General features: G+C 46.7%; 1 protein-coding gene across 2 annotated transcripts in view; it reads left to right on the top strand.

Moving 5' to 3' along the window:
* The window catches only part of LOC142785139 (uncharacterized), a 144,112-nt gene that overhangs the window by 60,087 nt on the left and 59,561 nt on the right, over window positions 1-24,464 (top strand). Inside the window, exons 3-4 of one of the 2 annotated variants that reach the window (XM_075883587.1) lie at window positions 13,841-13,914; window positions 20,483-20,579. In XM_075883587.1, the coding sequence (XP_075739702.1) occupies window positions 13,841-13,914; window positions 20,483-20,579 (171 nt within the window). The remainder of the gene's footprint in view (window positions 1-13,840; window positions 13,915-20,482; window positions 20,580-24,464) is intronic. The other variant, XM_075883584.1, reaches the window with a different exon arrangement.

Here is a 24,464-nt window from a genome sequence, read left to right on the forward strand (position 1 = left end):
GTCAGTAAAGACGAGGAGTCGTCCCGCGAGAAGTTCGTCAAAAGTGGCAGGAGTTTCGTGCCGAAGCGCACACACTGGCGTCGTCTGCTTGCTTGCCACTCCCGGTAACCGTGTCCGAATCTTGAGAGGGCGATGGTGGCAGGGCGGGGCACTATAGTCATTCACATTCGGTGAGCTCGGGTTGAGGGCGTAGAATGCCGCAGCGCATTGCCCCAATTATGAGTGCGGAAGTGAAGAGAGCCAGAATACCAGCTGCTGTCCGTGGCGCGAGCGTTTCATACGCTCTATGTGATTTAGAGCTTGAAGATCGGCCCGGAGTGTCAGTGGCATGTCTCCCGCCTCAGCAAGTGTTGGCCGATTTGAGATGATCTCGGCAAGCTAAAAAACTGGCGAATCGCGATACGATGCGCTGCGTCCAGTGTCTCCTAGTTGGAACGCGTAAGCGCTGCGAGAGGAAGGCCGTACAAAATGCGCGCCGCAGCCATTCCGTTGTAGATGCGGAGAGCTAGGGACGGTGTGCATCCATTGCCGCGAGCAAGGAGCGCTCGAGCGGCGGAGGTGACCCTTCGCGCGTTTCGAAGCTGGTCGCTGACCGCTGGTGACCAGTTGAGGCATTGGTCCAGCTGCACTCCGAGGTAGGTCACTCGCCTCTTCCAAGGGATGGGGATTGTTTGGAGAGTGAACTTCGGTGTGTAGTGCCGGACGCCATAACTGGGGTGCAGCAGCATCGCCTCCATCTTCGCCGGTGAAAGCGTCATCCCCTGCCCGTGATGAACGCGTGATTGAATCCAGGACGGTTTAGACATTGGTGCGAATACACCGGCCACTGGGCACAGGTCCCGTCGCGAACACCGCAATGTCGTCCGCGTAGACCGCCACGCGCACATCACAGGGAAGAGCACGGGGAATGTAATCGTCAATGTTAGCCACGGCGCGATTGAACAAGAAGGGGCTGAGTACACTGCCCTGCAGAACACCGACACTCACGGGACGAGGCTCACTAAGGACTCCACCGACGCGCACACACATAGTTCTGCCGCCGAGGAAGAAAGCGATGTACGTGTAGAGGAGACCGGTCACTCCGAGATCGCGCACCGCGTTCAAGATGGTGGGGTGTGGCAGGGAGTCGAATGCCGCCTTGATGTCTAACAGGATGAGGTACCCGGCCTCTTCTTTGTGCTGTGCCTCCTCTAGCAATGCGATGACGTCGGCAAGGGCGTCGGAAGTAGCACGCGAACGGCGGAAGCCACACTGCGAAGGCGAGAAAACATCCAGTGCCTCGGCAATCCATTCAAGTCTCCTCAGTGCCATGGCCTCGAAGAGCTTGCCCGCTGCGGAGGTAAGGGAAACAGGGCGATAGGACGCTGGCTCCGAGGCGGGTTTGCCCTTCTTGAGCACGAGGATGACGATGGCTTCGCGCCACTCTTGCGGCACTATCCTCGTGCGCCAAACGTCGTTGTAGGCGGCCAAGAGCACTGGAAGCTGGGACTGATCGATGTTGTGAAGCATCTGATATGTCACGCCGTCAGCACCTGGCGCTGAGCGCCGTTTGCGCGACGCCAAAGCCAGGCGCAACTTCCCGAGAGTGAAATCCTTAGTGCATAAAGCGCGTGCTTGATTGCGCATGCCGGTGGTGAGGAAGAAGTGGCGAGGTTTGTACCACTCTCGGCGATGGTGCAGCGGGAGTTGGGGAACCTCGGGCAAGCTTTCGGGAGCACAGAGGTGGAGGGTGTCAGCCAGTAGCTCGGCCAATTGCTGGTGAGACAATGTGCAACAGCAATGGCGAGGGCTGGGAAACGTAACTGAACGGGGCAGAATACGGCATTGAATATCCTCCACGCACGCACGGAACGTCGCGGGTCGTCCAGCGTGACGCATAGACTGCTCCAGGAGTGGTCGCGTCTTTGCCGTGCGTGTCGGCAACACACGGCGTCAAGGCGATTATAAAGTGTCCAGTGCTCCTTGCGGTCGCTTTTAGTCACATGGCGCTGGAGCCTCCGGCGAGCCGCGCGTAGACTGAGAAGTTTTATGTCCGGAACTGGTGTTCCCACTGGTACTGTGCACTTGCGCGAGGCCGCTTCGACGCAGCGGGCGCCGTGCGAGAAGTAGGCGACACCGAAAGGTGGGGAGGCAGCCGAGAGTTGCCAAAAACGCGACCAGTCAGTGACAGTGTATGTGCGCGTGCCCGCGCAGCGCCGATCAAGTGGCTCTAGGTGGAGGGAGTGATGATCTGAGCCCCACGTGTCTGCCTCCCTCTTCCATTCGTACTGGCAATTGTCACTCACAAGTGAGAGGTCTATGGCACTGCTCTTTACGCCGCGACAGATGAAAGTCCGACAGCCCGTATTTATAATAAGCAAGCCTGTCCCAGCAATGGAATCCAACAGGGCTCTGCCTCTGCAGTCTGTGTGGTCCCTCCCCGAAGCCGTGTGGTGCGAGTTGAAGTCTCCACAAATCACACAGTCACCTTCTAGGCGTCGCACCAAACGTGTCACGAATGCCGTGTCCCACCTGTGGACAGGATGGACATAAACACACGCCACTGCCGTGTCGCACTGCCCGAGACGCACTTTAACCGCCACACATTAAACCTTACTGCACAAGGCGTTAGAAACATCAACAGTGCAATGTGCGAGTCTATTGCGCACGTAGATGGAGGCGTAAGAGCGGGCAGGAGGATTTGTGGGGTCGCAGCACACATCTAAGTCACAATCGCACACTTTACACCTCGCTGTACAGTGGTAGCTCGAGTAACCAGTGAGTCTACATTTGCTTCCGCGTACATAAGCCTCCTGTAGTGCGACGATGTCGTACTCGTTGAGCAGCAAGTGCTCAGCGAGCTCACTGTGACGGCAGCGTAAAGAACGACAGTTCCACTGAAGGATGCGCGGCCGTCGTGCACAGTTTTTACTTGCCATGCTGTGTCAGAGCTTGTTGTGTAGCCAGCGCTGCTATGCAGAGCGGGCGAACCGGACAGTCGCAAGGGAGGAAGTCCAACGCGGTACGAACTGCGGCCGCGAGCACCGAGATCGCCGAGGAGTTCTCTGGAGCGGTAGTTGTGTTCGTTGATGCATTAGCAGTAGAGCCACCAGCGGCCGCCGCATATGAAAACTCTTCTCGAGTGGCAGAATTGTGTGCCATGGGGTTGTTCTTGCGAACAACTGCAAAGGCCAAGGCCGTGTGTTGGTAGTAGGAACCTGTGGTTCGCGGAGTTTGGTGCCGTTTGGAGCCCCTGTGGATGGTAGTGAAGGAAATGGTTCTTCGGGCGGCCCCAGCACACAGCTGTTGCGAGCAAGGGGGCGCGGCTGCATTTCTCGAGATGCGCTGGATTTGTTTACATCCCGGCGTAGCTGATTAGGCGGTCTTGATAGAGGTGTACTCGGGACCGAGAGGAAAACTTGTTTTTCTCCCTCGGCTTGTGGGGTAGAGAAGGCTGCCTTTCCAGGTGTCCCTGTGTCGTCAGTCACCAAAGGGGAGGAGGAGCCCTGCTCCTTCTGTTCCGGGCTGCTCTCTTCTACAGAGGTGTTGGGAGAGGAGTCCGGCGTGTTGTGTGACCACGACGAGGAAGAGGTGGGGGACGACGTTTCAGTGATGGGGGAAGAACCACTGCTGGCTGCGTCGCTCTTCTGAGGGGAGGGAGACAGCTGACATTCTGTATTTTCTGGGTAGCCAACCTCATTACTGCTGCTGGCTTGAATTCCCGTCTCCTGGCATGGAGACCGGTTCTGCAGGATGGCGGGCGTCCCTAAAATGGTGGCGGCTGCTGTCTGCCTTCTTGTGACTGGGCGCTGTTTCGGTAGGAAGTTTTTCGCCCTTCGTGCGCGTAGCCTAGGACCAGCGTTGCTCGCGGTCTGCTGCGGAGGTTTGGACAGCAGGCTTGTGGCTGCCTTGAGTCTCCTAGCCCTGGTACATGCGCTGGAGGTAGGTGAGGGACGCGGCGGGCTTGGTCGGCCGGCGGTTCCGGTGTGCAAAGCCTGTGCCGCGGTTTTGAGTAGTAGGTCGTAGGCCTTGGCTCTTTCTGCCAAGTCGAGAGTATAACCTGACGGGAAGCCCTCAGGCAGGCCGTCCGCCATTAGCGATAGGATTGAGGGACCATCCAGGGTGGTGCCATAGAAATTAAAGTAAACAACGATAAAAAAAGAAAAAAAAGGGGGCATTGAGAAATCACATGCTAAACCTTAAAGCCCTAAAAAGGGCTGCACTCGAAAGTGCTATTTAAGGTTTAGACGAAAAATAAATACGCCCACGGGAGTGAGCAAAAACTGCCAAAGTCAAACGACTGGGGACGGGGAAAAAACACGTCTGCTCCGTGCGAGGCTCTCCGCGACTGCCTTATGGTACTAGGAGCTACACGTTCAAGTACTTCCCTTACTTCCTACATGGCAGGTTGTTGCCAACCGCCTACAAGCACAAAGAATCTGCCAAGTTATTCGCATTAGCTGCAGGGCATCCAGAATTCAATTTAGACAATCGATTATAACAAGCACCGCACAGAGCTTACACGAAACCACGCACATTCACGGGGCGTTTACCTTAAACATGCATTCTACTTAAGCAACCAAGTAAATTTTGTTGGATGCGAGGGCTCACACTACCACTACTACATTGAATCATCGCTGAAAGCTATTATTTATTCCTAATGATGTCACGCGTACCTCTCGCATGCCTCTGTTGTTGGTTGTTAATTGGTTGCTAATCGCCATAAGACTTCTGCTCTTGCGCGCATTGTCTTGCTGCATGTCTTACGAAAAATTTTTACAGTCACTATTAGCGCTGCGTCGTGTGTTTACTATTTTATTATCACAATTATTGCGCTTCATTTCGTCGAATAACAATGTTAGCTTTCCTTTCCCACTGTTTGCAAAGTATAGCACAAAGGGCTCAACTTCATTTGTAATAAGAATCATAAAGTCGATAAATAGTCTAATAATAGAGAACGCCCCCAAAATAATTCATCAACATGGGTGTGCATCTTGTTATCAATCATTCACCTTATTATCAACTAAAATTTCTCTTGAAAGATGAACACAAGAATAGCGTAAAAATACTGAAATCTTACAGCAATTATCCTAAGATACTCGGCTGCTGACCCGCAGGGCCCTGCGCGGGTTCGAATCCCGGCTGCGGCGGCTGCATTTCCGATGGACGCGGAAATGTTGTAGGCCCGTGTGCTCAGATTTGGGTGCACGTTAAAGAACCCCAGGTGGTCGAAATTTCCGGAGCCCTCCACTACGGCTAATCATAAAGCCCTCCACTCTCTGATAATCATAAAGTGGTTTAGGTACGTTAAACCCCACATATCAATCAATTACAGCAATTATCAGCCAGAGCCACTACCATGAGCCTAAGGCAAAGGCAAAATTGGCCAGTGGCTATCTGGCAGTGATTCACGTTTCGGCTACACGGAAATGCCGCAGCCGTATGAGCGATCATACTGTATATGAATAACGTCACGCAGCCAGCTATAGAAAGCGAACTCAAAGAGATCACTTTCTGCATTGTACTCGTTGTACATGCCCATAGCTGTCAATATTGGCTAAGAAATAGTTGTCAATTTGCGTGCATTTATTAGCCTCTTCTGCTGCAACCTTGGCTCTAAAGCGCTAGCGCTAAATGTCACCGCGCGCTCTCAAGCAGGGTTCATGTGCAGGGCCTACACTTTTGCGCTTCAGTCATGCAGCGCCGTGCTTTTTTAGCTAATCACTTCATCGTAGAGATGCTGGCATAACAAACGAAGAGGTGGTTACTCGTAGAAATACGGGAAGTCTAGACGTACTATTCAGGCTTTGAAAACCACGTTCAAACCAGGCCACTGTACAAGTTTTCCGTTTTGAGGAAAAATTTGTACGGAGCTAGGTCTACCTATACCAAGATTACCCAATATGTTTACACGAGAACTAGGTGTAGTGTGTAGGGTCATTGGGTGCTGTAGTTACAGCACTGTATACCGAAAAAGTGCGGTTCAGCACTTAATTTAGCTGACAACTATAACGCATCTGCATATGGAGTAAAAGAACTGCGCGACAAGCATCCAAGAAGCGATTTGTCCTGCCTGCAGTGTAATTTATTTTTTCCCGAATAACTGCAGTAATGAAATGGCCAGTGTGTTTGCGCAATCGGCGTCTTTCGGCGCATTACTGATTATCATGGTGCATACAAGGTAACGCGAATTCCAATACCACAAAGAGCGCTAGGACTTTAGGCGAAATGATGTTTATTTTATAGCAAGACGCATAGATGTTTAATTTCGCTTTGGCACCATTTCATACGAACTATATAAGGGCCGGCGCGATTTGTGTATTCCCATAAATGCTTTGTCTGAAAATGCTAGCAGCGCCCCCTCCCTCTACATCTTTGGCAGGCATAGCCGTATAAAAACCAGCAGTGTTTGCGGCCGTAGCAGTATGTTCAGCAGTCGAGCGGCAATATTTATAGGCTGATTTTTGTCCGTCATTTAAGTGGCTTTTTGGTTTGGCAGAATGCTTGTTTTATATGGACTTCTAAATTGGTCTACTATATACGTAGACAGTAACCATGCACTAATAAATGGGTAAAGAAGCTAGCTTTAAGAGACTGGTCTATCGGTTGTCACCTAACTAGATTGCTGGTACAGAAGAGGAGTGGTGCTGTATTATACGTGTCAACCTTAACGTTTCATATTCTGTTGGATGAGCTAAATATAGGATATTTCATTCCTTAGCATAAAAAACAGGCTCTAAAACCAGAACATCTTACTTTTATGCCCCCATGTGTACATATTACATGTTTCTTGGCACGTACTCATTCGAGCTCATTTTCCCTAGTATCGTTTTTGTTAGTGTTTTATACTGTTCAGCTCAGTTTGTGAAAAAGATTTACTGAAGAACACTGGTGACTGGGCTAGCTAGTACTGCATATCTTTAGGTTTAACTAAAGGGGACTACAACTGACTGCGGAATAATGCCGTAGTGTGTGGCCCTCACGTGTCGTTCTTTCTAAATTATTCATAAAAAATTCAAAGCAACTACGTTTTTCACATTCATCCCTTAGCAAGCATAGGAATAGCAGCCTCAGCGAAGCAAAAAGTGCACTACCGTCTTTTTGAAGCGCCCACGAGATGTTGAATCATCTAATAATGAACTAAGTTTGGAATCAATAGCACCGAATTGAATAAAAGCCTATCAGTGAAAGCATCTGTCGAAGTGACTGGTGCGCAACCTTTCTGGATCATGTTCAGAGATAGATTGAGTGCTGCTGCTCCGGCAAAATGTGGCATTTGTTTCAAAACGATACGCTGCATTCATGAATAGAGATGAGTGACTTATAACTTAAAGTGGACCAGGACGCTGTGCACTGATTTTTCGCTAGTGTTCTTTAGAGCGTGGAGTTGGTAGTGGGCAAGGTTTTCCATTCACTCTGTGCTCTTGTTTAATTTGTGTCTGTTCAAATATGCAGCGCATCATTCCGGGTCAAAATTAACTGCCAACTAGCCCTTGTTGTTGTAATTCTATATAAAAAAAGATATATATATATATATATATATATTTATATATATATATATATATATATATATATATATATATATATATATATTGTTAAGGCGTTTACTAGCCGGCAACGAGCGAGAATATACAATGGCGACAGTCACAGACAAGCACGGGCTCCCAGCGCGAGCGGCGTCTTTGTTGGGTAGCCCCAACAGAAGGTACTCAAGAGTTCGACCCATTTCAGCGTTCGGAGGCTTCGCTACAATTACCCCGGGGTCGAAGAGGGAGCCGCCTGGCGACCTAACAGCTCGTTACTATGAGCGGGTCATAATAAGCCTTCAGACGTTCCACGTTGACGATGTCTCGCCCACGGCGGCGCATGTCCGAAGATTGTTCAACGGGTTCGATCAGATAGTTGACGGGTGAGGTGCGCTCGATGACACGGTAGGGGCCTTCATATTTGGGACGTAGCTTGGAAGAGAGGCCGGCTGCAGAGGTCGGGATCAAGAGCCATACAAGCGCACCAGGAAGGAACGTGGGCTCAGAAGTGGTGGAGTCATCACGAATACTCTTCTGCCGCTCTTTCTCTTGCGTCGTAAAAGTCTTGGCAAGCTCGCGACACTCTTCAGCAAGCCTGGCTGTCTCGGAAATTGGTGTACACTCAGATGGATCCGGCGTGTACGGGAGTATCGTGTCCATGGTGTGCGACTGGTGCCTTCCGTACAGCAAGTAGAAAGGTGAAAAAGCAGTCGTGCTCTGAGGGGCGGTGTTGTAGGCGTAGGTGACGAAGGGCAGTATATTATCCCAATTAGTGTGGTTGGCAGCTACGTACATAGAAAGCAGTAGTTTTGCGGTGGACAGAATGGCACTCCGTCAGAATGGCTTCGACGACTTCCGACAAGAAGACACGGCCTTGATCGCTGAGATGCTTTTGGGGTGGTCCGTGGCGCAGTATAAATCGATGCAGCAGGAAGGACGCAACATCGCGCGCAGTAGCCGCAGGGAGAGCGGCGGTTTCGGCGTATCGCGTTAAATGATCAACGGCAGCGATGGCCCAGCGGTTACCAGCCGACGTCAGAGGAAGTGGTCCTTACAAATCGATACCTACGCGCCCAAAGGGACGGTCAGGGCAAGGTAACGGTTGCAGACCGGCGTGCGACATGTGGGCTGACGGTTTACGGCGTAGGAAAGTGAGGCAAGAGCGAACGAACTGCTGCACATAGCGGTACATCCCGCGCCAGAAGTAGCGTTGTCGAATGCGATGGTAGGTCTTGAATACCCCAGAGTGCGCGCATTGCGGATCAGAATGAAAGGATTCACATATTTCTGACCGCAGACTGCGGGGTATCGCGAGTAACCACTGCCGGCCGTCGGCGTCGTAATTGCGTCGGTGTAGAAGGCCGTCACGAATGGCGAAATGGCGAGCTTGGCGACGCAAGGCACGCGTGGATGGTGTTGCGGATGGATCAGAGAGCATGTCGATGAGCGGGCCGACCCAATTATCCTTTCGCTGTTCGGTAGCGATGATGTCAACATCAATGGCAGAAACAGCAGCCCAGGATACTGAGCAGAGCACATCACCTTCAGGCAGAGGGGAGCGCGAGAGGGCGTCGGCGTCAGCATGCTGGCATCCATTGCGGCACAGCACGCGGATGTCGTAGTCTTGTAAGCGAAGAGCCCAACGGGCGAGACGGCCTGAGGGATCCTTCAATGATGAAAGCCAGCATAGTGCATGATGGTCGGTGACGACATCGAATGGGCGACCATACAAATAAGGTCAAAACTTTGTAAGAGCCCAGACGGTCGCCAGGCACTCTTTCTCCGTGACGGTGTAGTTTTTCTCGGCTCTCGTGAGCGTACGGCTTGCATATGCTACGACATATTCAGGAAATCCGGGTTTTCGCTGCGCCAGGACAGCACCGAGGCGTACACCGCTGGCGTCCGTGTGCACCTCCGTTGGGGCTTTAGGTTCGTAGTGGCGTAGAATGGGAGGCGATGTCAACAAATGGCGGAGCTTCGCGAACGCGTCGTCGCACTCGGATGACCATGAAGCGAAGGGCCCGTTACTTTCAAGGAGCTTCGTCAGCGGTGATATGATCGTGGCAAAATTTCGTATGAAGCGTCGGAAGTATGAGCACAGGCCCACGAAACTACGCAGTTCTTTGACAGATGCAGGTTTGGGGAATTCGGCAACGGCCTGAAGCTTGGCAGGATCAAGAAGAATGCCGTCTTTGGACGCGACGTACCCAAGTATGCTGAGTTGCCGTGCTGCAAAGTGGCACTTTTTCAGATTTAGTTGCAAGCCGGCATTGCTCACACGTGCGAAAACTTCTTTCAGACGTTGGAGATGCGTGGAGAAATCCGGAGCAAAGACAATGACATCGTCGAGGTAACGCAAGCACGTGTACCATTTCAAGTTGCGCAGAACGGTGTCCAACATGCGCTCAAAGGTCGCAGGTGCATTACATAGACCAAACGGCATGACGTTGAACTCGTACAAGCCGTCTGGCGTGACGAAGGCGGTCTTTGGTCGAGCGTCGTCAGCCATGGGTACTTGCCAGTACCCCGAGCGCAGATCGAAAGAAGAAAAAAAATCGGCTCCATGAAGGCTGTCAATCGCGTCATCGATGCGTGGCATTGGATAAACATCCTTGCGAGTGATCTTATTGAGCCGTCTGTAGTCCACACAGAACCACACAGAACCGTCTTTCTCGCAACAAGAACAACAGGAGACGCCCACGGACTGTCCGAGGGCCGAATTACATCGCGTCGAAGCATATCGTCAACCTGATCATAATTACTCGACATTCAGCAGGCGACACGCGATATGGACGGTGCCGTAAAGGTGGATGGGCACCAGTGTCGATGCGATGCGTAACAACAGACGTGCGACCGAGAGAACTTCGCCCGACATCGAAAGAAGAACGATATTCTTGCAACAGGTCCAGAAGTTGGGAACGCTGTACGGCCGTAAGGTTGTCAGCGATGAAGGGGCCAAATACATCAGCAGATGACGAATCAGAAGTGGAAACAGCATTGATGGTACACGACCTGGGACCGCGCGTGTCATCGGGTACGTCCAGGACTTGTGCGTTGTCGACTGGCTCCACTCCGCCGAGACATTCCCCTCGAAGCAAGGTAACAGCATACGGGGACGGGTTGGTTACAAAAATAGCAGTGTTGCCCTGGTTGACCTCCACGGTCGCGAAAGGTACTAGCAATCCTTTCCTGCTGCAAGCGCGGTCAGATGGCGAAACAAGTCCAATGGTGTCGGAGAGACCAGCGCAGTAGACAGACACAGCCGTCGTCGAGTTTGGAGGCACTATTGTATCGTCTTTCGTTAGAATCTTGCTTAGTGTCGGGGGACTGTATTCTGGCGTCAAATGCGAGAAGGGGGAGAGCTCAATTTCGGCGGCGGCACAATGAATGACGGCATTATGGCGGGAGAGAAAGTTCCATCCCAGGATGACGTCATGAGAGCATGCCTGAATGATGATGAACTGGGCGACGTACAGAACGTCCTGGATGACAACGCGAGCTGTGCACCCTGCAGGATGAATGCGGTGAAACTTGCAGTAAGGAGGGATAACCCAGAAAGTGGCGTCGTCACTTTTCGAAGTAAGCGGCAGAGTTTTTCGTCCATAACTGATACGGCAGCTCCAGTGTCAATAAGAGCCGGTGCACAAACACCGTCCACAAGCACGTCAATGACATTCGAGGGGCTGCTCTGAGGGCTTTCACATTGCGATAGCGTCACAGTCCTTGCCTCGGGGACTGCGACGACTAGTTTTCCCGCTCATGAGCTGCCGCACTTGGCCGCATGGGGGACAGGGAACGACGTCGTGGAGACGGCGATCGTCGAGATGGACCTGGGCGAGATCGAGGTGGCATAGACGGCGGTTCTTCGCAATAAGGACGGCTGAGTTGGCCAGCAACAGGTGAGGGAATTGGAGCCGGTTGTACGCGATGGCAATAACGGGCCACGTGACCCGCGTAACCGCAGGCAAAGCAGACGGGCCGGTTGTCGGGTGTGCGCCATCTGTTCACCGGGGTAGGTCTCACCCATGTCGCAAGGGCTGATGGACGGAACGGTGGCTGCATGGTGGGCTGAAGCTGAGGCTGAGGGGTTACGTCAACATACGTAGCGGGCACACCCGCTGCAAAGGACGGAGGTCGAGCGGCAGCTTCGGCGTAGGTCAGAGGGGCGGATACTGGAATGACTTGAGGCGGCCTGGCGACCACTTGTGCGTAACTCAGGGGCGCAGGAGCTGGAGGGTGTTGGGGTGGTACGCAGGTATTACCTCCGCTATTTCCTGTTCAATCGCTCGACGGATGGGAGGGAGAAGGGTAGTAGGCAATTGTTGAACAGTCGGTTGGTGGGCAAAGGGCAGGAGCGAGAACTGACGCGCGATTTCCTCACGGATAAAGGACTTCAGTTCTGCCATCAACGCCACTTGGTCACAACTGGCCTCCAAGCAAGCAAGCGTTGCAGCTCGTGGTGGGAAGCGTCGGGTCATCGAACGCTGCCGGCGGAGCTCCTCGTAGCTCTGGCACAGTGTGATGACCTCAGCCACCGTGCCGGGGTTTTTGGCGAGCAGCATCGTGAAGGCATCATCGTCGATGCCTTTCATGATGTTTCGGATCTTGTCAGACTCGGACATGGTGTGATTGGATTTGTTGGATAGGTCCAGGACGTCTTCAGTATAGCTGGTGAATGACTCACCAGCCTCCGGAGCACGTTCACGCAAGCGCTGCTCGGCTTGCAGCTTGCGAACAGCGGGGCGGCCGAAGACGTTGACGATTGCGGTCTTGAAATCGGACCAGGTGGCAAAATCGGACGCGTGGTTGTTATACCACAAACTGGCAACACCCGTAAGGTAGAATACCAAGTTGGTCAGCTTGCCGTCCTCGTCCCATTTGTTGGGGACGCTCACGCGCTCGTAAATGGCGAGCCAGTCCTCCACGTCAGTGCCATCAGCGCCAGTGAAGATGGGTGGATCGCGGATTCTTGGGACACCGGGACAAGGGGGTGGCATTGGAGGAGGCGTTTGCTGAGAAGCGTCGTGGTACATAGTAGATGGCAGGGTACGTGATCGTAGCTCCAAAGGCATAGACAGGAATCGCAGCACTCTCCACCAAATTGTTAAGGCGTTTACTAGCCGGCAACGAGCGAGAATATACAATGGCGACAGTCACAGCCAAGCACGGGCTCCCAGCGCGAGCGGCGTCCTTGTTGGGTAGCCCCACTAGAAGGTACTCAAGAGGTCGACCCACTTCAGCGTTCGGAGGCTTCGCTACAATATATATATATATATATATATATATATATATATATATATATATATATATATATATATATATATATATATATATATATATATATATATATATATAGGTATTTTCCGGCATGGGTATGCGCTGTTCATTCTGACCATGACAGCCATTTCCCGCTGATTTGTGACGTGTAACAAGCAGCCAATTTTATGACATTCCAAAAACTTTCCGAGTAATAGAGTAGAACCAATGGCCAAAATATCCGGTATAGAAATTAAGTTACTCTGTGTTGTTTTACCTAGTCAGCCCTATATGGTCACTAGATGATGAACCGATTCCGTGGCATTTTTTTATCCAGTTGCGAGCACGTACTGTGGACATGACCCAAGAAGTTTTGACCAATCATAAGACAGTTATAGTGCAATGGACTCATCCAGTGTTTAACCAGTTGTTTTATTGAGGCTCTTTTTCTCTTTACAGCAATCTAATCGAAAAGGTCACTTTAATAATTGCTTCTTAGAGGCTCGCGTATCAATTCCACCATGCTAATATGACAAGCGCCTTTGTTTATGACTCCTGGTTAAGTATTTGAGCCTGAAATTGCTTCACTCCTAATCAAACTTGTGTAAATGGATGGAATTTTATTTCGCCGCCATCGAAATGCTACCTGCGTAGCATGAAACCAATCAATCAGTTACCTGAGTTTAGCTTTTTAAAGGACCACTAAAATATATACAAATAACAAATAAGCAGTGAAGCACCTCGCTTTGAAACAGTATATTAGATAAAGTTAACGCATTGGTCAACGAGCAAATGTTCAATTAAAACTCTTCTTTTTCTGTAAAACTTTGAAAATAAGTTATATGTTTTTTAGAAGAATGTGCCAGAACAATCAAGCTTGAAGATATAGCTAACTAATGTGTTGATAATCTCTGGGTATTTTTTCTAAGCTATCTCAGACAAACGGTTCCAACACAACGAAGTTTCCTTGGGATGCTCATGACAGACTGTTGTGTTCGGTATTGCTTTTTACTTACGTACCAATAACGCTGAGGAGACCATTTGTGTATGGAGATTCATTTTTGATTCTTAATATGCAGAGAATCGGAGCTTCTCAACGCAAAATTAGGCTGTGATATGAAACATGAATACATGAATGTCAGCAAAACTCAAGGTGAGAAAAAAACACATTTAAATACGTTTTCTAAGTCTTCAGTGCAAAGCTACGACTAAGATATTTTGAAGTTGCAGTTGCACTTAGCTATATTGGTATGCAGTGGCCAATCACCGCATGGATTTATCAAAGCTGTTTTATAGGTTCTCCCAAGGCATTATTGTATCACTTCAATATTTGTGCTTATTCCCACGCAGAGCTCATAGCTTTTTTATCAGTTATTTCCTTCTCTGCCGCAATAAATCCCAATGCATCTGCTACGCATAGAACTTTTGAGTCAGCTGTCATAAGATAACCACAGCCGACAATGGTGCCAGTTTTCCTACACCACCGCCTGTGTCGGTAGTCATTATTGCACTTGAATAAAAAATACAAAAACAACTTGATCGTCTAGTGATTGGAATCAGTTAAAAAGGAAAGTAAAGCGTGCCCTTAGAGAAGTAGTTGAAGGTTTACTCTATATTGATATAAGAGAACTTGTGCGATGTCTATTGGTGTCTCACCACCATAGATTCGCTTAACACGGATGAATCCACCTTGACGCTTAGTCATTCTTTTACACCTCCATGATTGGTAAACCCTCGTGGTCACAGATGCTTGTGGTAGCTGTTTTAGGTTACGATAAAAGCGGAACCAGATAAAGCGATGTGACAGCTAGAACAGCGTGATTGATTGGACCCACAACTGGGTCAAAGGCCACCAACTTGCGGTGTCTAGGAGTTATTGAACACCAACGCTTTGCGCATTGTGTTTTCCCCTTGGCCTGTCGTGATTATTTTGAGATTAGGCGTGCGTAACGCTGAACTACTTTCAGGCAAAATAGGTGTGTTTCAGAGGTTACAAACCTGTGTTTTGTATGTATGAATACTATTAGCCTCGAGAACGAACGCTCGCGTCGCTACTGTAGCGGCTATGTGACATCACGGCAAGGACTTACCTGCTTCGTCACCATTTTTTGCTGTTTTCTTTGGTGATACGGTCGTGGTTACTCCTTGAGTTCACGATGAAAATATCTGTTGACATCATTTGAAAGGTTCCATAACTATCGAAAGCTATTTAGGCTAAAGAAACTTCTGATGGCATTGCTTAAGATAGGCAGAATCCTGTCTGAACAGGAGGCCTTTGTTTTTACTGCACACTCCGAATAATTAGTGCTATGAAAACATGCTACCTTCAGTACAGTTCGGCATTGACTCAAGCGTTGAAATATGTGTGCCTAAGTATTCTAAATGATATCAATTCACTAACTACGTTGCTGTATACCTTGAAAGTCACGTGTTCTTCTACAAAAAAAGCTAGGCGATTTGTTTGTGATTCAGCATAATGACACTTTTTAGAACAGAAAACTTTACATGAGTCTCTCTCCAGCTCTCCATTAAAGGTATTATCTCTCTCTCTTCACGTGAGTCTGTCATAGACAATGGCTTATTACATTCTACATGGTACACAAGATAACGAGGTCACACGTAGAACAATTTGAGAAATGCTAAGCTGTCCGTTTACTCTGACATTTCTTCTCAACAGTCACCAGGCATTAGGTAGTGGTACACCCTAATTTGTGTAAAATGCTGGTATTATCGATTGCCGTATCACAAAGGGTAATGTTAACTTCACGTATGGGCCCTGAAGATATTAATGCCAAACAAACACGACAGTTGAAATGAACTTTTTCGATGGTGCACTCAGCTATTGTCATGGCCCATGTAATAATTGGTTAACTTTCGTCTCACAGACTGGTCTCAGACGTCACGTCTACCTACAGGTTAATGCACATAAATAATGAACTGAATGAAAAAATGATTTACGAGGTGACCATTGAACGTAGCAATTACGAGCGTGGAGCAGCTACGACGCTGCACGATGACACTATCGGGCAGCAATAAACGTTTCTGCGCCTTACCTGAACCACACTTTTGGGAACAAAGTTAGTAATCAGTTAGTAAACCCGTGTGTACTTGTTTCCGAAATAATTTACTACCTTCGTGAAATATTTTTACCAGCCAGCAGCTTGTACAACTTGTACCTTTAGCCGTTATAATGGAACCTTTCATAGTGTTTTCTACTAAGTCACTACTAAGCCAGCTACGTTGCCAGATCTTTTGTAGACAGCGCAGTAAGTTTCACTGTAATAGCGACATCGTAAGAAACATTTAGACAAGTTTTAATTTTATTCACTACTTTCGAATAGAGTTTTGTGCTACGTAATGACGTGCACATAAGAAAATAGGGGGAGACATATCGATGCGCAGAGAACAGTAATTATTTTATAAATTTTGTTATCGGTTACCAGTTTGTGGTGTGTTATTTTAAAGAAGGGGTATATGTAGCCCTAAAGCTACTGCTCCAGTAGAAATCTGCTATGTCCCAGTCTTGAAAATATAATTTCGGATTTATTTGCGTGCGTGTTCCCGTGATCCGTTCATATGAGTGCTCATGCTCATATGATAAATATGCTCATATGATGATTAGCATCGTGATGTGTATGATCATATGTGAATCTGTTGTGATCATATGATGATGTGGTCAGTTCTATATAAGTACATTGCTGTGATGCGCGCTTGCCACAGTATAGTTACATGACGTACGTTGAATCCATTACTTAAATTGCGAACGGCATGTCAATTAAATTTGCTACCCTATACTTTTGTGATAGACTCATTTTTATATATGAACACGCACATTGAACAAAATAGGCGTAAACCTCTATGTCCAAGGGTTACTGACAATTTACTAAGAGACTAACCACTCGAGTCAGCATTATACATTTACTAACTAGGCAGTAAAGTTTGCCAGCCTGCATTTTTCTACATCTTTTACTAAGAGGCTAGTACTTTCTATGACAAGTCAATGGTTAGTATTTAGTTATTGAATATGCCTACCTTTATTTTTAAAACTTATTGAGGTCAACCCTACAGCGTTAACCTGAATGATTTAGGTGAAACGAAGCACCGAAATTATTGCGATAAGGGCATAAAATTAAAAAAAAATATGCTGACTGAGCAAGTTTAAGAAAAGAACCGACTCAACAGCTGCGGCTATATTATAGAGTAAGCGCATTTCAGATATTGAATGAGACTGGATAATAAATGCGTACGCGCTGTTGTTGCAGATGCGTCTCAGGCAATTATTTTGCTGTTTGTAGCAAGCAGATGCGTATTCTTGCTTTTCCATTTCAACGGCTACCATGTCCTGGAAGGTAGCTGATACTTAGCAGCACCACAGAAATATCATTGCAAGTTTCACGGGACCGAGCGCGGGCACCATTGGTAGAAGCCGAATTAGCTTTAACGTCATAGGGTTCAACAGCTCGCTTTGCAAAAACTCCGGTGTCGGCGCCATTGGTTGTGAGCAAAAAATCATTCTCTTTGTGTGACCGGAAAATAAAAAATAATTTAAATAAAATAAATGTTAGAAATACTGGCTGAGAGTGCCGATTGAAATGGGTTGTTTGCGTACACAGTTAAAATTTTTACACCCAGAAGGGTGTGAATGAGCTTGTCCAAGGGTCGACACCCTAAGGGTGTTCATTCAGCACCTTTCGAAAGAGTGCTTTTTTATGCACCCTTAGAAAAGGGTGTACATGTAAAAAACTGCAGGGTGTGACAAAAACACCCTTAAAGAAGGGTGCTTTCAATGTACTTTACTTTTTTAACACCCACTGAGGAGGCTGCGAGAAGGGTGCACAAGGGTGTTGAGTGCCCGTGGCAGGGGTGCCAGTATTCATTTAGACTGCACTAATAGATATCAGCATGCGCTGATTACACACTACTTGAAGAAAGTGGTCGTGATTATCATTGGTGCGCCATCTGTCGAGCTCAATTCATTGCGTGTGGGCGAAAATATAAACACGTACAATCGTGTTTATTGTACTTTCTTGTTTTTTGTTACTTATTGTTTATTATATTTTTCTAATTTCACTTTATTGACAATTCTTTGAAACATAAAACTACACTGGTTTCAGTTTAGTATACTGCATTTAGTACAAAGAGACTACAAATGAAATACACACTAATATATCCCTATAATTCTTTCAAGTATCTACAATTCCAGTGGTTTCAGTTTAATGCTCTTTCATGTACACAATCGGTTAATAGAAATGAAATACAGGCAAATATATACTTATGATTCTTTCAAATATACACAATCACCATGATTTCACTATTTATACCTTCATGTACACAATCGTTCCCAATAAGTGATGCACACGAAAATATATACCGATAGTGTTTTCAAATGTATACAATCACAGTGGGTGAAGCTTTGTATTCCTGGATGTATAACAATTTGTTATGAGAAATGATGTACATGCAAACATATACGGGTTTTCACGCATATAACTTTAGCAAAAACTTGAAAAGCCAATACAATAATCAGAAACAGAATAAACTAAAAACGAAAACAAAACTGAGTCAGGACACACAAAAACAAATAAGGTAATGCATAATTATTGCTAATGACACAACTAGGTCACTTCAAGCCAAATATCCCAGCCTTTTTGGCAATATCTTTGGCATTATTTTGGCGGTATTCGAAAACCTCGTGCTGCATTAAAAATAGTGAACCTTTAAAATATTTAGGAGAGGAAAAATATTTGGTCACGTGGCTGCCTTCTGAACTTCCTGGAATGCCATCTAGCTGTTGTATGTGAAAAATTTTATTTTAAAAGCACTCCTCCTTCTTGCTATACGAAACTCGGTCTACGTGTTAAACAACAAGAGTTTAATTTGGGCGAGTTGGTTCATCGTGGTTTTGTGCTAGTCGCAGCGCGACAACTTCAGAAAGAGACAAAAAGGACAGGAAAAAGCACCGACTGTGAACTGAATTTAATGAAGTGCCTGGAGTGCTTTTATACGGAGTACAAGAACAGTGTTCATGCGCGACGACACGTGTGACCACTACAAAATTATCTTAACTGAGAAAAGAATACTCCCTCTCGGAAAGGATAAGTGAAGGTGTAGTGATGCACTGATCATTGGTCTTCGTGATACAAAATACTTCCACAAACTTTAAATTGGCATCAAGTAAACCTATTTTCGCTACGAATGGTGCAAGATTGACCATTCCTGTTGCTGTTTAGTAAACACACATTTGAAAGCTTGCAAGGGATGAAAAACAACAAGTTATTGTCATGTCTGCTGGCTTTTTTGATTGTGAGACACCATATGTGGTATAACCCGCAAAGGTTTTGGTCATTCTGTTTTTTTTGTTGGTCCTGTCTTCTTTAACTTTACTTCCTGCAGGAGGATTTTTTAAACGGGTGTGAAGATTTGGTGGGGATATCCAGCATCATTTAGTCTTTTAATCTGGTTTTTACGCCTGACCTCACCTTTGTGCTAACATGACTTCTGAAGGGTGGCCTGAGTACATTTGGTGTTAATTCCTCTTTTTACTAATTTTGAATGTCCACTATCAAAAGGCAGAACATTCTAAGCACACCTGGGCTGATAGTACCAGCCAGTACCCCAACAGCATCATCACACTCATTTGCGAAACCCTCCTGCAGAAAGTAAAGTTGAAAGAAACAGGACCAAAAGAAAAACAGATTGACCAATGACCTTTGCATAAGTTGTCTTACAATTTTAGGGAAAGAGCCAGCAGATATGATATTCTGGTATTCCACCCCTTGTAAGCTTTCAAAAGTGCATCTACTTGCACCAACGAAAATAGTCAATCTTGCACCATTCGTCACTAGAATAGGTTTATTGATTGCCAATTTAATGTGTAAGAGATACCGCTAACATGTGGAAAAGTAAACATAGGACAAATTGGGCAATGCTTCAATGATCGAGCAAGACAGCATACTTTATATGTTAAGAAGGGCTATAGTATTCTCATGGACAGACACCGTAAAGAATGTAAGTGCAGTCCTAGGTTTCATAAAACACGGTTTTTGAAAAAAAAAGCAAGCAGAAAAAATGAGAGAATTTAAAACTTTTTACCAGGAAGGCAAAGGATAAATGAATCTGTACACCTTCACTTATCTCTTCCGAATGAGAGTATTCTGTTCTTGGTTAAGATTATTTTGTCATGGTCACACATGTGTTGTTGCAGATGAGCCCTGTTCTTGTGCTCAGTATAAAAGCGCTTGTCGCACCTTCAATAAAATTCAGTTGACAGCGCTCTTTCCTGTCCTCTAAGGGATAAGATTTTTATTATAAAAATTTTTATTTTCTTACAATTTAGGTGTAATGATGAGTTTTCATTGTATCACAACATGGAGCAAGTTAGATCTCAATACGAACAAAAATCACGCTTTCGTGAAATTCGTGATATTTTCTCGTATATATTTCAGCAGCTTGAGAGGTCTAAAGAGTATTTTTCGGCAAATTATAGTTTCTGTGGACTTAGTATTCACTGCTCAGATATTCATACAAAGTGCAATACTGCAATAAAAATGCAAACATAACAGATCTTGTCTTGTTTCTTGGAAGCGATTATGGCAAAAAAAAATTCTACTAACACTATTGAGCTTCAAATACCTTACACAAGCACATTTACTTAACATGTAGACTGAATTTGCTTTAGAAAAAGTAAGTTGTACTTTTAAAATGGAATTTTCCACAAACAGCACCCCGACGGCATTATGCCAGGAAGTTGAGAAGCCAGCCACCTGAACAAAACTTTTTCTCACTGAAATATTCTAGCAGTTCACTGCTTTCAACGCAGTAAGTAGCAACATTTTTTACAAATACATTTGAGATGGTCGCCAAAGTGGCTGGGACATTTGGCATAGAATGGTGCAGCAGTACTTAAGCAAAATAACTTACACAAATAACAATATTTGTTCATTTACCATGACCACACCAGAAAAAATTGTTCAGGCATTGTGACACTAAAAATCTCAGCGTCGTACTGCTTGAACAACTTCTTTGATAAACTCCAAACTCACGCCGAGAAAAAGCCGCTCTATCATGGTGGTTGTTAAAGGCCTTGCGGCCGTAGACAATGTTGAAAATGAAAAAAATCAACTCATCCATGCTGTGACTCCTTCTTCGTCATTACTGACACGGAAGATTTTTCGGTCATCCACGTGGAGCTTCAGGAACTAGCCTTGCTCTAGTCTGGAGCCGGGGTAGACTACGCTGGGCATCAGCGGCACCCTCTCGTCCTGTGATAGGAGCGAATATGATTTCTCATAAAATCATGTTCGTGCTGTTCCGGCAGCACCATACATGAAGAATGTGTAGTGTGCATCCTTTGCAATGGCGTGTAATTCACATTACACTGAACTCGAAGCATACAACGCATACATTCTAATAATTTCGTGTGATAAAGATAGGATAGTTTTTCAGCCTACAGCAAATTCCCGAATTGAGGTGAAGTGCAAAACTACAGCTCAAAAATGGCACTTACGAAAGCTTGATTTCACCTAAGAATCAAATTCCTTATAGGGTAATGAGCCAGTTTGAAAAACAATTTCAAAATAGAACGTTCAGAACATGTACCAATAATCAAAACGCACATGAAACTTACCTCTTCATGTACAAACAGTGAAGGCATCTCTGCTTTCTCTTTTACATGAGAACAAACGATCTTGAGCGTGGCACTAGCAAAGAGGTCTGCAAAAGAAGTAAAAGATTTACTGACTTTATTCACACCTCTAACAATTTGAGGAATTGTGATAATTCAGCAATCAGTGCGATTCTGACTGCCTCTACAAAGGCATCAAAAATGGACAATTTTATCGTTCTTTCTACCCTCACAAGAAGCTCCCTCCATAGCATCTAATCCAAATTTGACGCTGTGCTGTCTATTTGCTTGCTTTCTAGATGTGGGGCAGCGAAATTGTATTTTGTGCACCTAATCTAGCACAGAAATTCGTCATCTAGAATTCAATCATCTTAATTCATTGTAATTTAATAAAAGATGTGATAGCTCGTTCAGTCTTTGAAGAGTTGCGGGCCTGCAATAGGCACGGCCTAGCACGTATGAAAGTATTTATTTTTAAAAACATTTCTTCAAAGCTTGCTTTCGGAAAAAGTGCCTGGCATATTTCGGCAAGCAAGCCCATCCTCTGAAGGCAATCAGGGGCACGCTATTAGCGATTATTGACCACGGGATTTACAAACGTAACCCATGCCTAAATACTCAGGTAAACACAATCAAGTGAGTAGGAACGCTCGAACGACACCAACGCGCGCGGACGCTGTCTACGTTGCAGCAGCCATGGCCTATGCTAGAGCTACCGCACATAGCTCCCACAGTCAAGAATACTCTCTCGATTCTGTTATAACGCCAAACGTTATCACAGATGTAAGAAATGCACAAAAACAGCAAACATAAACGAGGGAAAACAACGCACGGCGATGACCCCAACAACGCGCCTTTAAAAGTCTACTATATTTTTCCCTGTAGCTGGTGGCACGTGTCCTAAATAATTTAAAAGACCGACGCACACGTGCTGGGAGCATCGCGGCATATCAGCACCTAGAGCTAGACCGTCTTTAGGTGAAAGAAAGCCATTTAGTACAGTGCGCCTCTGTACATAAATTTTTCTTTTTCTTTCTTTTTTACGCTTACGCCTACAGAAGCACGTTGCACATTTGAGTATTAATAGAAATGTTATGACGATGTAGCCTAAAGTGCATCTTGAAACAATATCAATCACTTTCAGCAGTGCAGCGACAATGTGCGGTAAGCAACTAATCGCGCCCTTGTTAAGTGATCACATCCCTCACTGTACGAGTGATGCAGCTACTTACAGAACATCGCGCATAGCAGTGTGAACTCTTAAGTGACACGTTTAATCGGGCATCTTGAACAGGCCCGCGAACTCATGCTGTTGTAAATGGCTGGCAGCAAACTTCGGCAGAGCTGCTGCAGGCACGCAGTTAGCTCTGTATGATTACTACCTAAGAAAACAGTACACTCACCATTAACAGGCCCACGTTGTCCGTGTCCGCCGCTCCATGAATATTCCCCAATCCGAGCGTCACTTCGAACATGGTGTCATGCGTGACCACCATTGAAGATGCGCCTGTTCGCTGGAACTCACACAGCGACCAAGACCCCAGACCAACGCAACACATTTCAAAGATGGATGAGACAGAAAGAGCGACGTTGAGAGACAGAAGGATTGATTGATGATTGATTTGTGGGGTTTAACGTCCCAAAACCACCATTTGATTATGAGAGACGCCGTAGTGGAGGGCTCCGGAAATTTTGACCACCTGGGGTTCTTTAACGTGCACCCAAATCTGAGCACACGGGCCTACAACATTTCCGCCTCCATCGGAAATGCAGAGAGACAGAAGGAGGAGGCACTGGCGGTGGTGACGCAGCTGTCGACGCAGGTGTTCTGTGACCCAACTATTCACTTATCTACACCGCCGTTGGGGGGCAACGCTGCCCGGGGTTAGCGGGAAACCCGCCAAGAGGGCGCCGCAAGGCAAACGCTACGGCGCATACGGCGGGCGGCGGTTCGACACAGAAGGCAATAGAATTGCCCTTCAAGAATGACTCCTTGTAAATGGCAACTCTCCTTCCAACTAGCCGCACAGCGGCGCAGGTTATTTACGAGCCTCGAGATCGTTGAGTATTTGAATGAAATGCGACTGCAGTGGGCGAAAAATAGGGAAGTAAAACTTTCGGAATACAAAGTACACCCTGAAATGGCCAGAAAGAATTATTATTTTGTCCTTGGTGGCATTAGCGGGAGAGCATCGCTGCACCCTTTTTTCAGAGGAGTTTCTTTTCGCATTGTCTGTGTCGAGCGATTTCGCATACGGTGCCGCAAATACTGAATGCGTAGTCGAAGCTGGAACAAATTAATCCACAGTCGCGGATGTTTCGAAGGCTTGTCACGCACCACGAAACTTGCGGAGGTTGTACTAACAAACTTTTTGCTGACCACATGATCAGCACATAATTCCCTATGGTTGCCCAATGAGCTAGCTAGGCATCTGCAGCAAAGGCAGGGTACGTTCTTTTTAAATGTTGTTATTATTCACGATGGTTGTGCATAAGTGCAGTGAGAGCTTTTCGTGTGAATGGGTCATAACCCACGTTTTCGAGCGTAGACGCGCCTGAGCGTACCTAATCAGCTACCACAGCAAGTTTGTAAGCAATAATGAGGTACGAGAATGTGCAGCTGTTTTCCCTGTACTGAATAGTCAGTGTACAGTGTGTTGACTACCGCTATTCCTTAAGCCACCTCTCGTATAAACTCCCGGTCTGAAGAGGTGTAGGACCTTAAACACTAAGAAGCAGTGCTCCCCCCCCCCACACGAAATTCGAGGGCGCACGGGCTGATACCCACGCATATTTATTCACAGGCGCACACACATACGTATACACACATACGGCCACACACACGCTACCGTAAACGCACGCATGCATGGGCGTACACATGTGCAAAGGCAAGCTTAACTCAAGCATAGACTGGCACATACACGCACACGCACACATGCATGGGTGTACACACAATCGCGCTTACACACGAACACATGCGCAGGCTAACGCACACACACCCATACTCAGGCTAACATTATGTGCGTGTATATAATTTATAGTAAACATGTAGCTTATAACCAACGCTAAGAAAAGCTTTT

The sequence above is a fragment of the Rhipicephalus microplus genome, chromosome 2 (assembly GCF_043290135.1).
Source record: "Rhipicephalus microplus isolate Deutch F79 chromosome 2, USDA_Rmic, whole genome shotgun sequence".
Classification (NCBI taxonomy): Eukaryota; Metazoa; Arthropoda; class Arachnida; order Ixodida; family Ixodidae; genus Rhipicephalus; species Rhipicephalus microplus.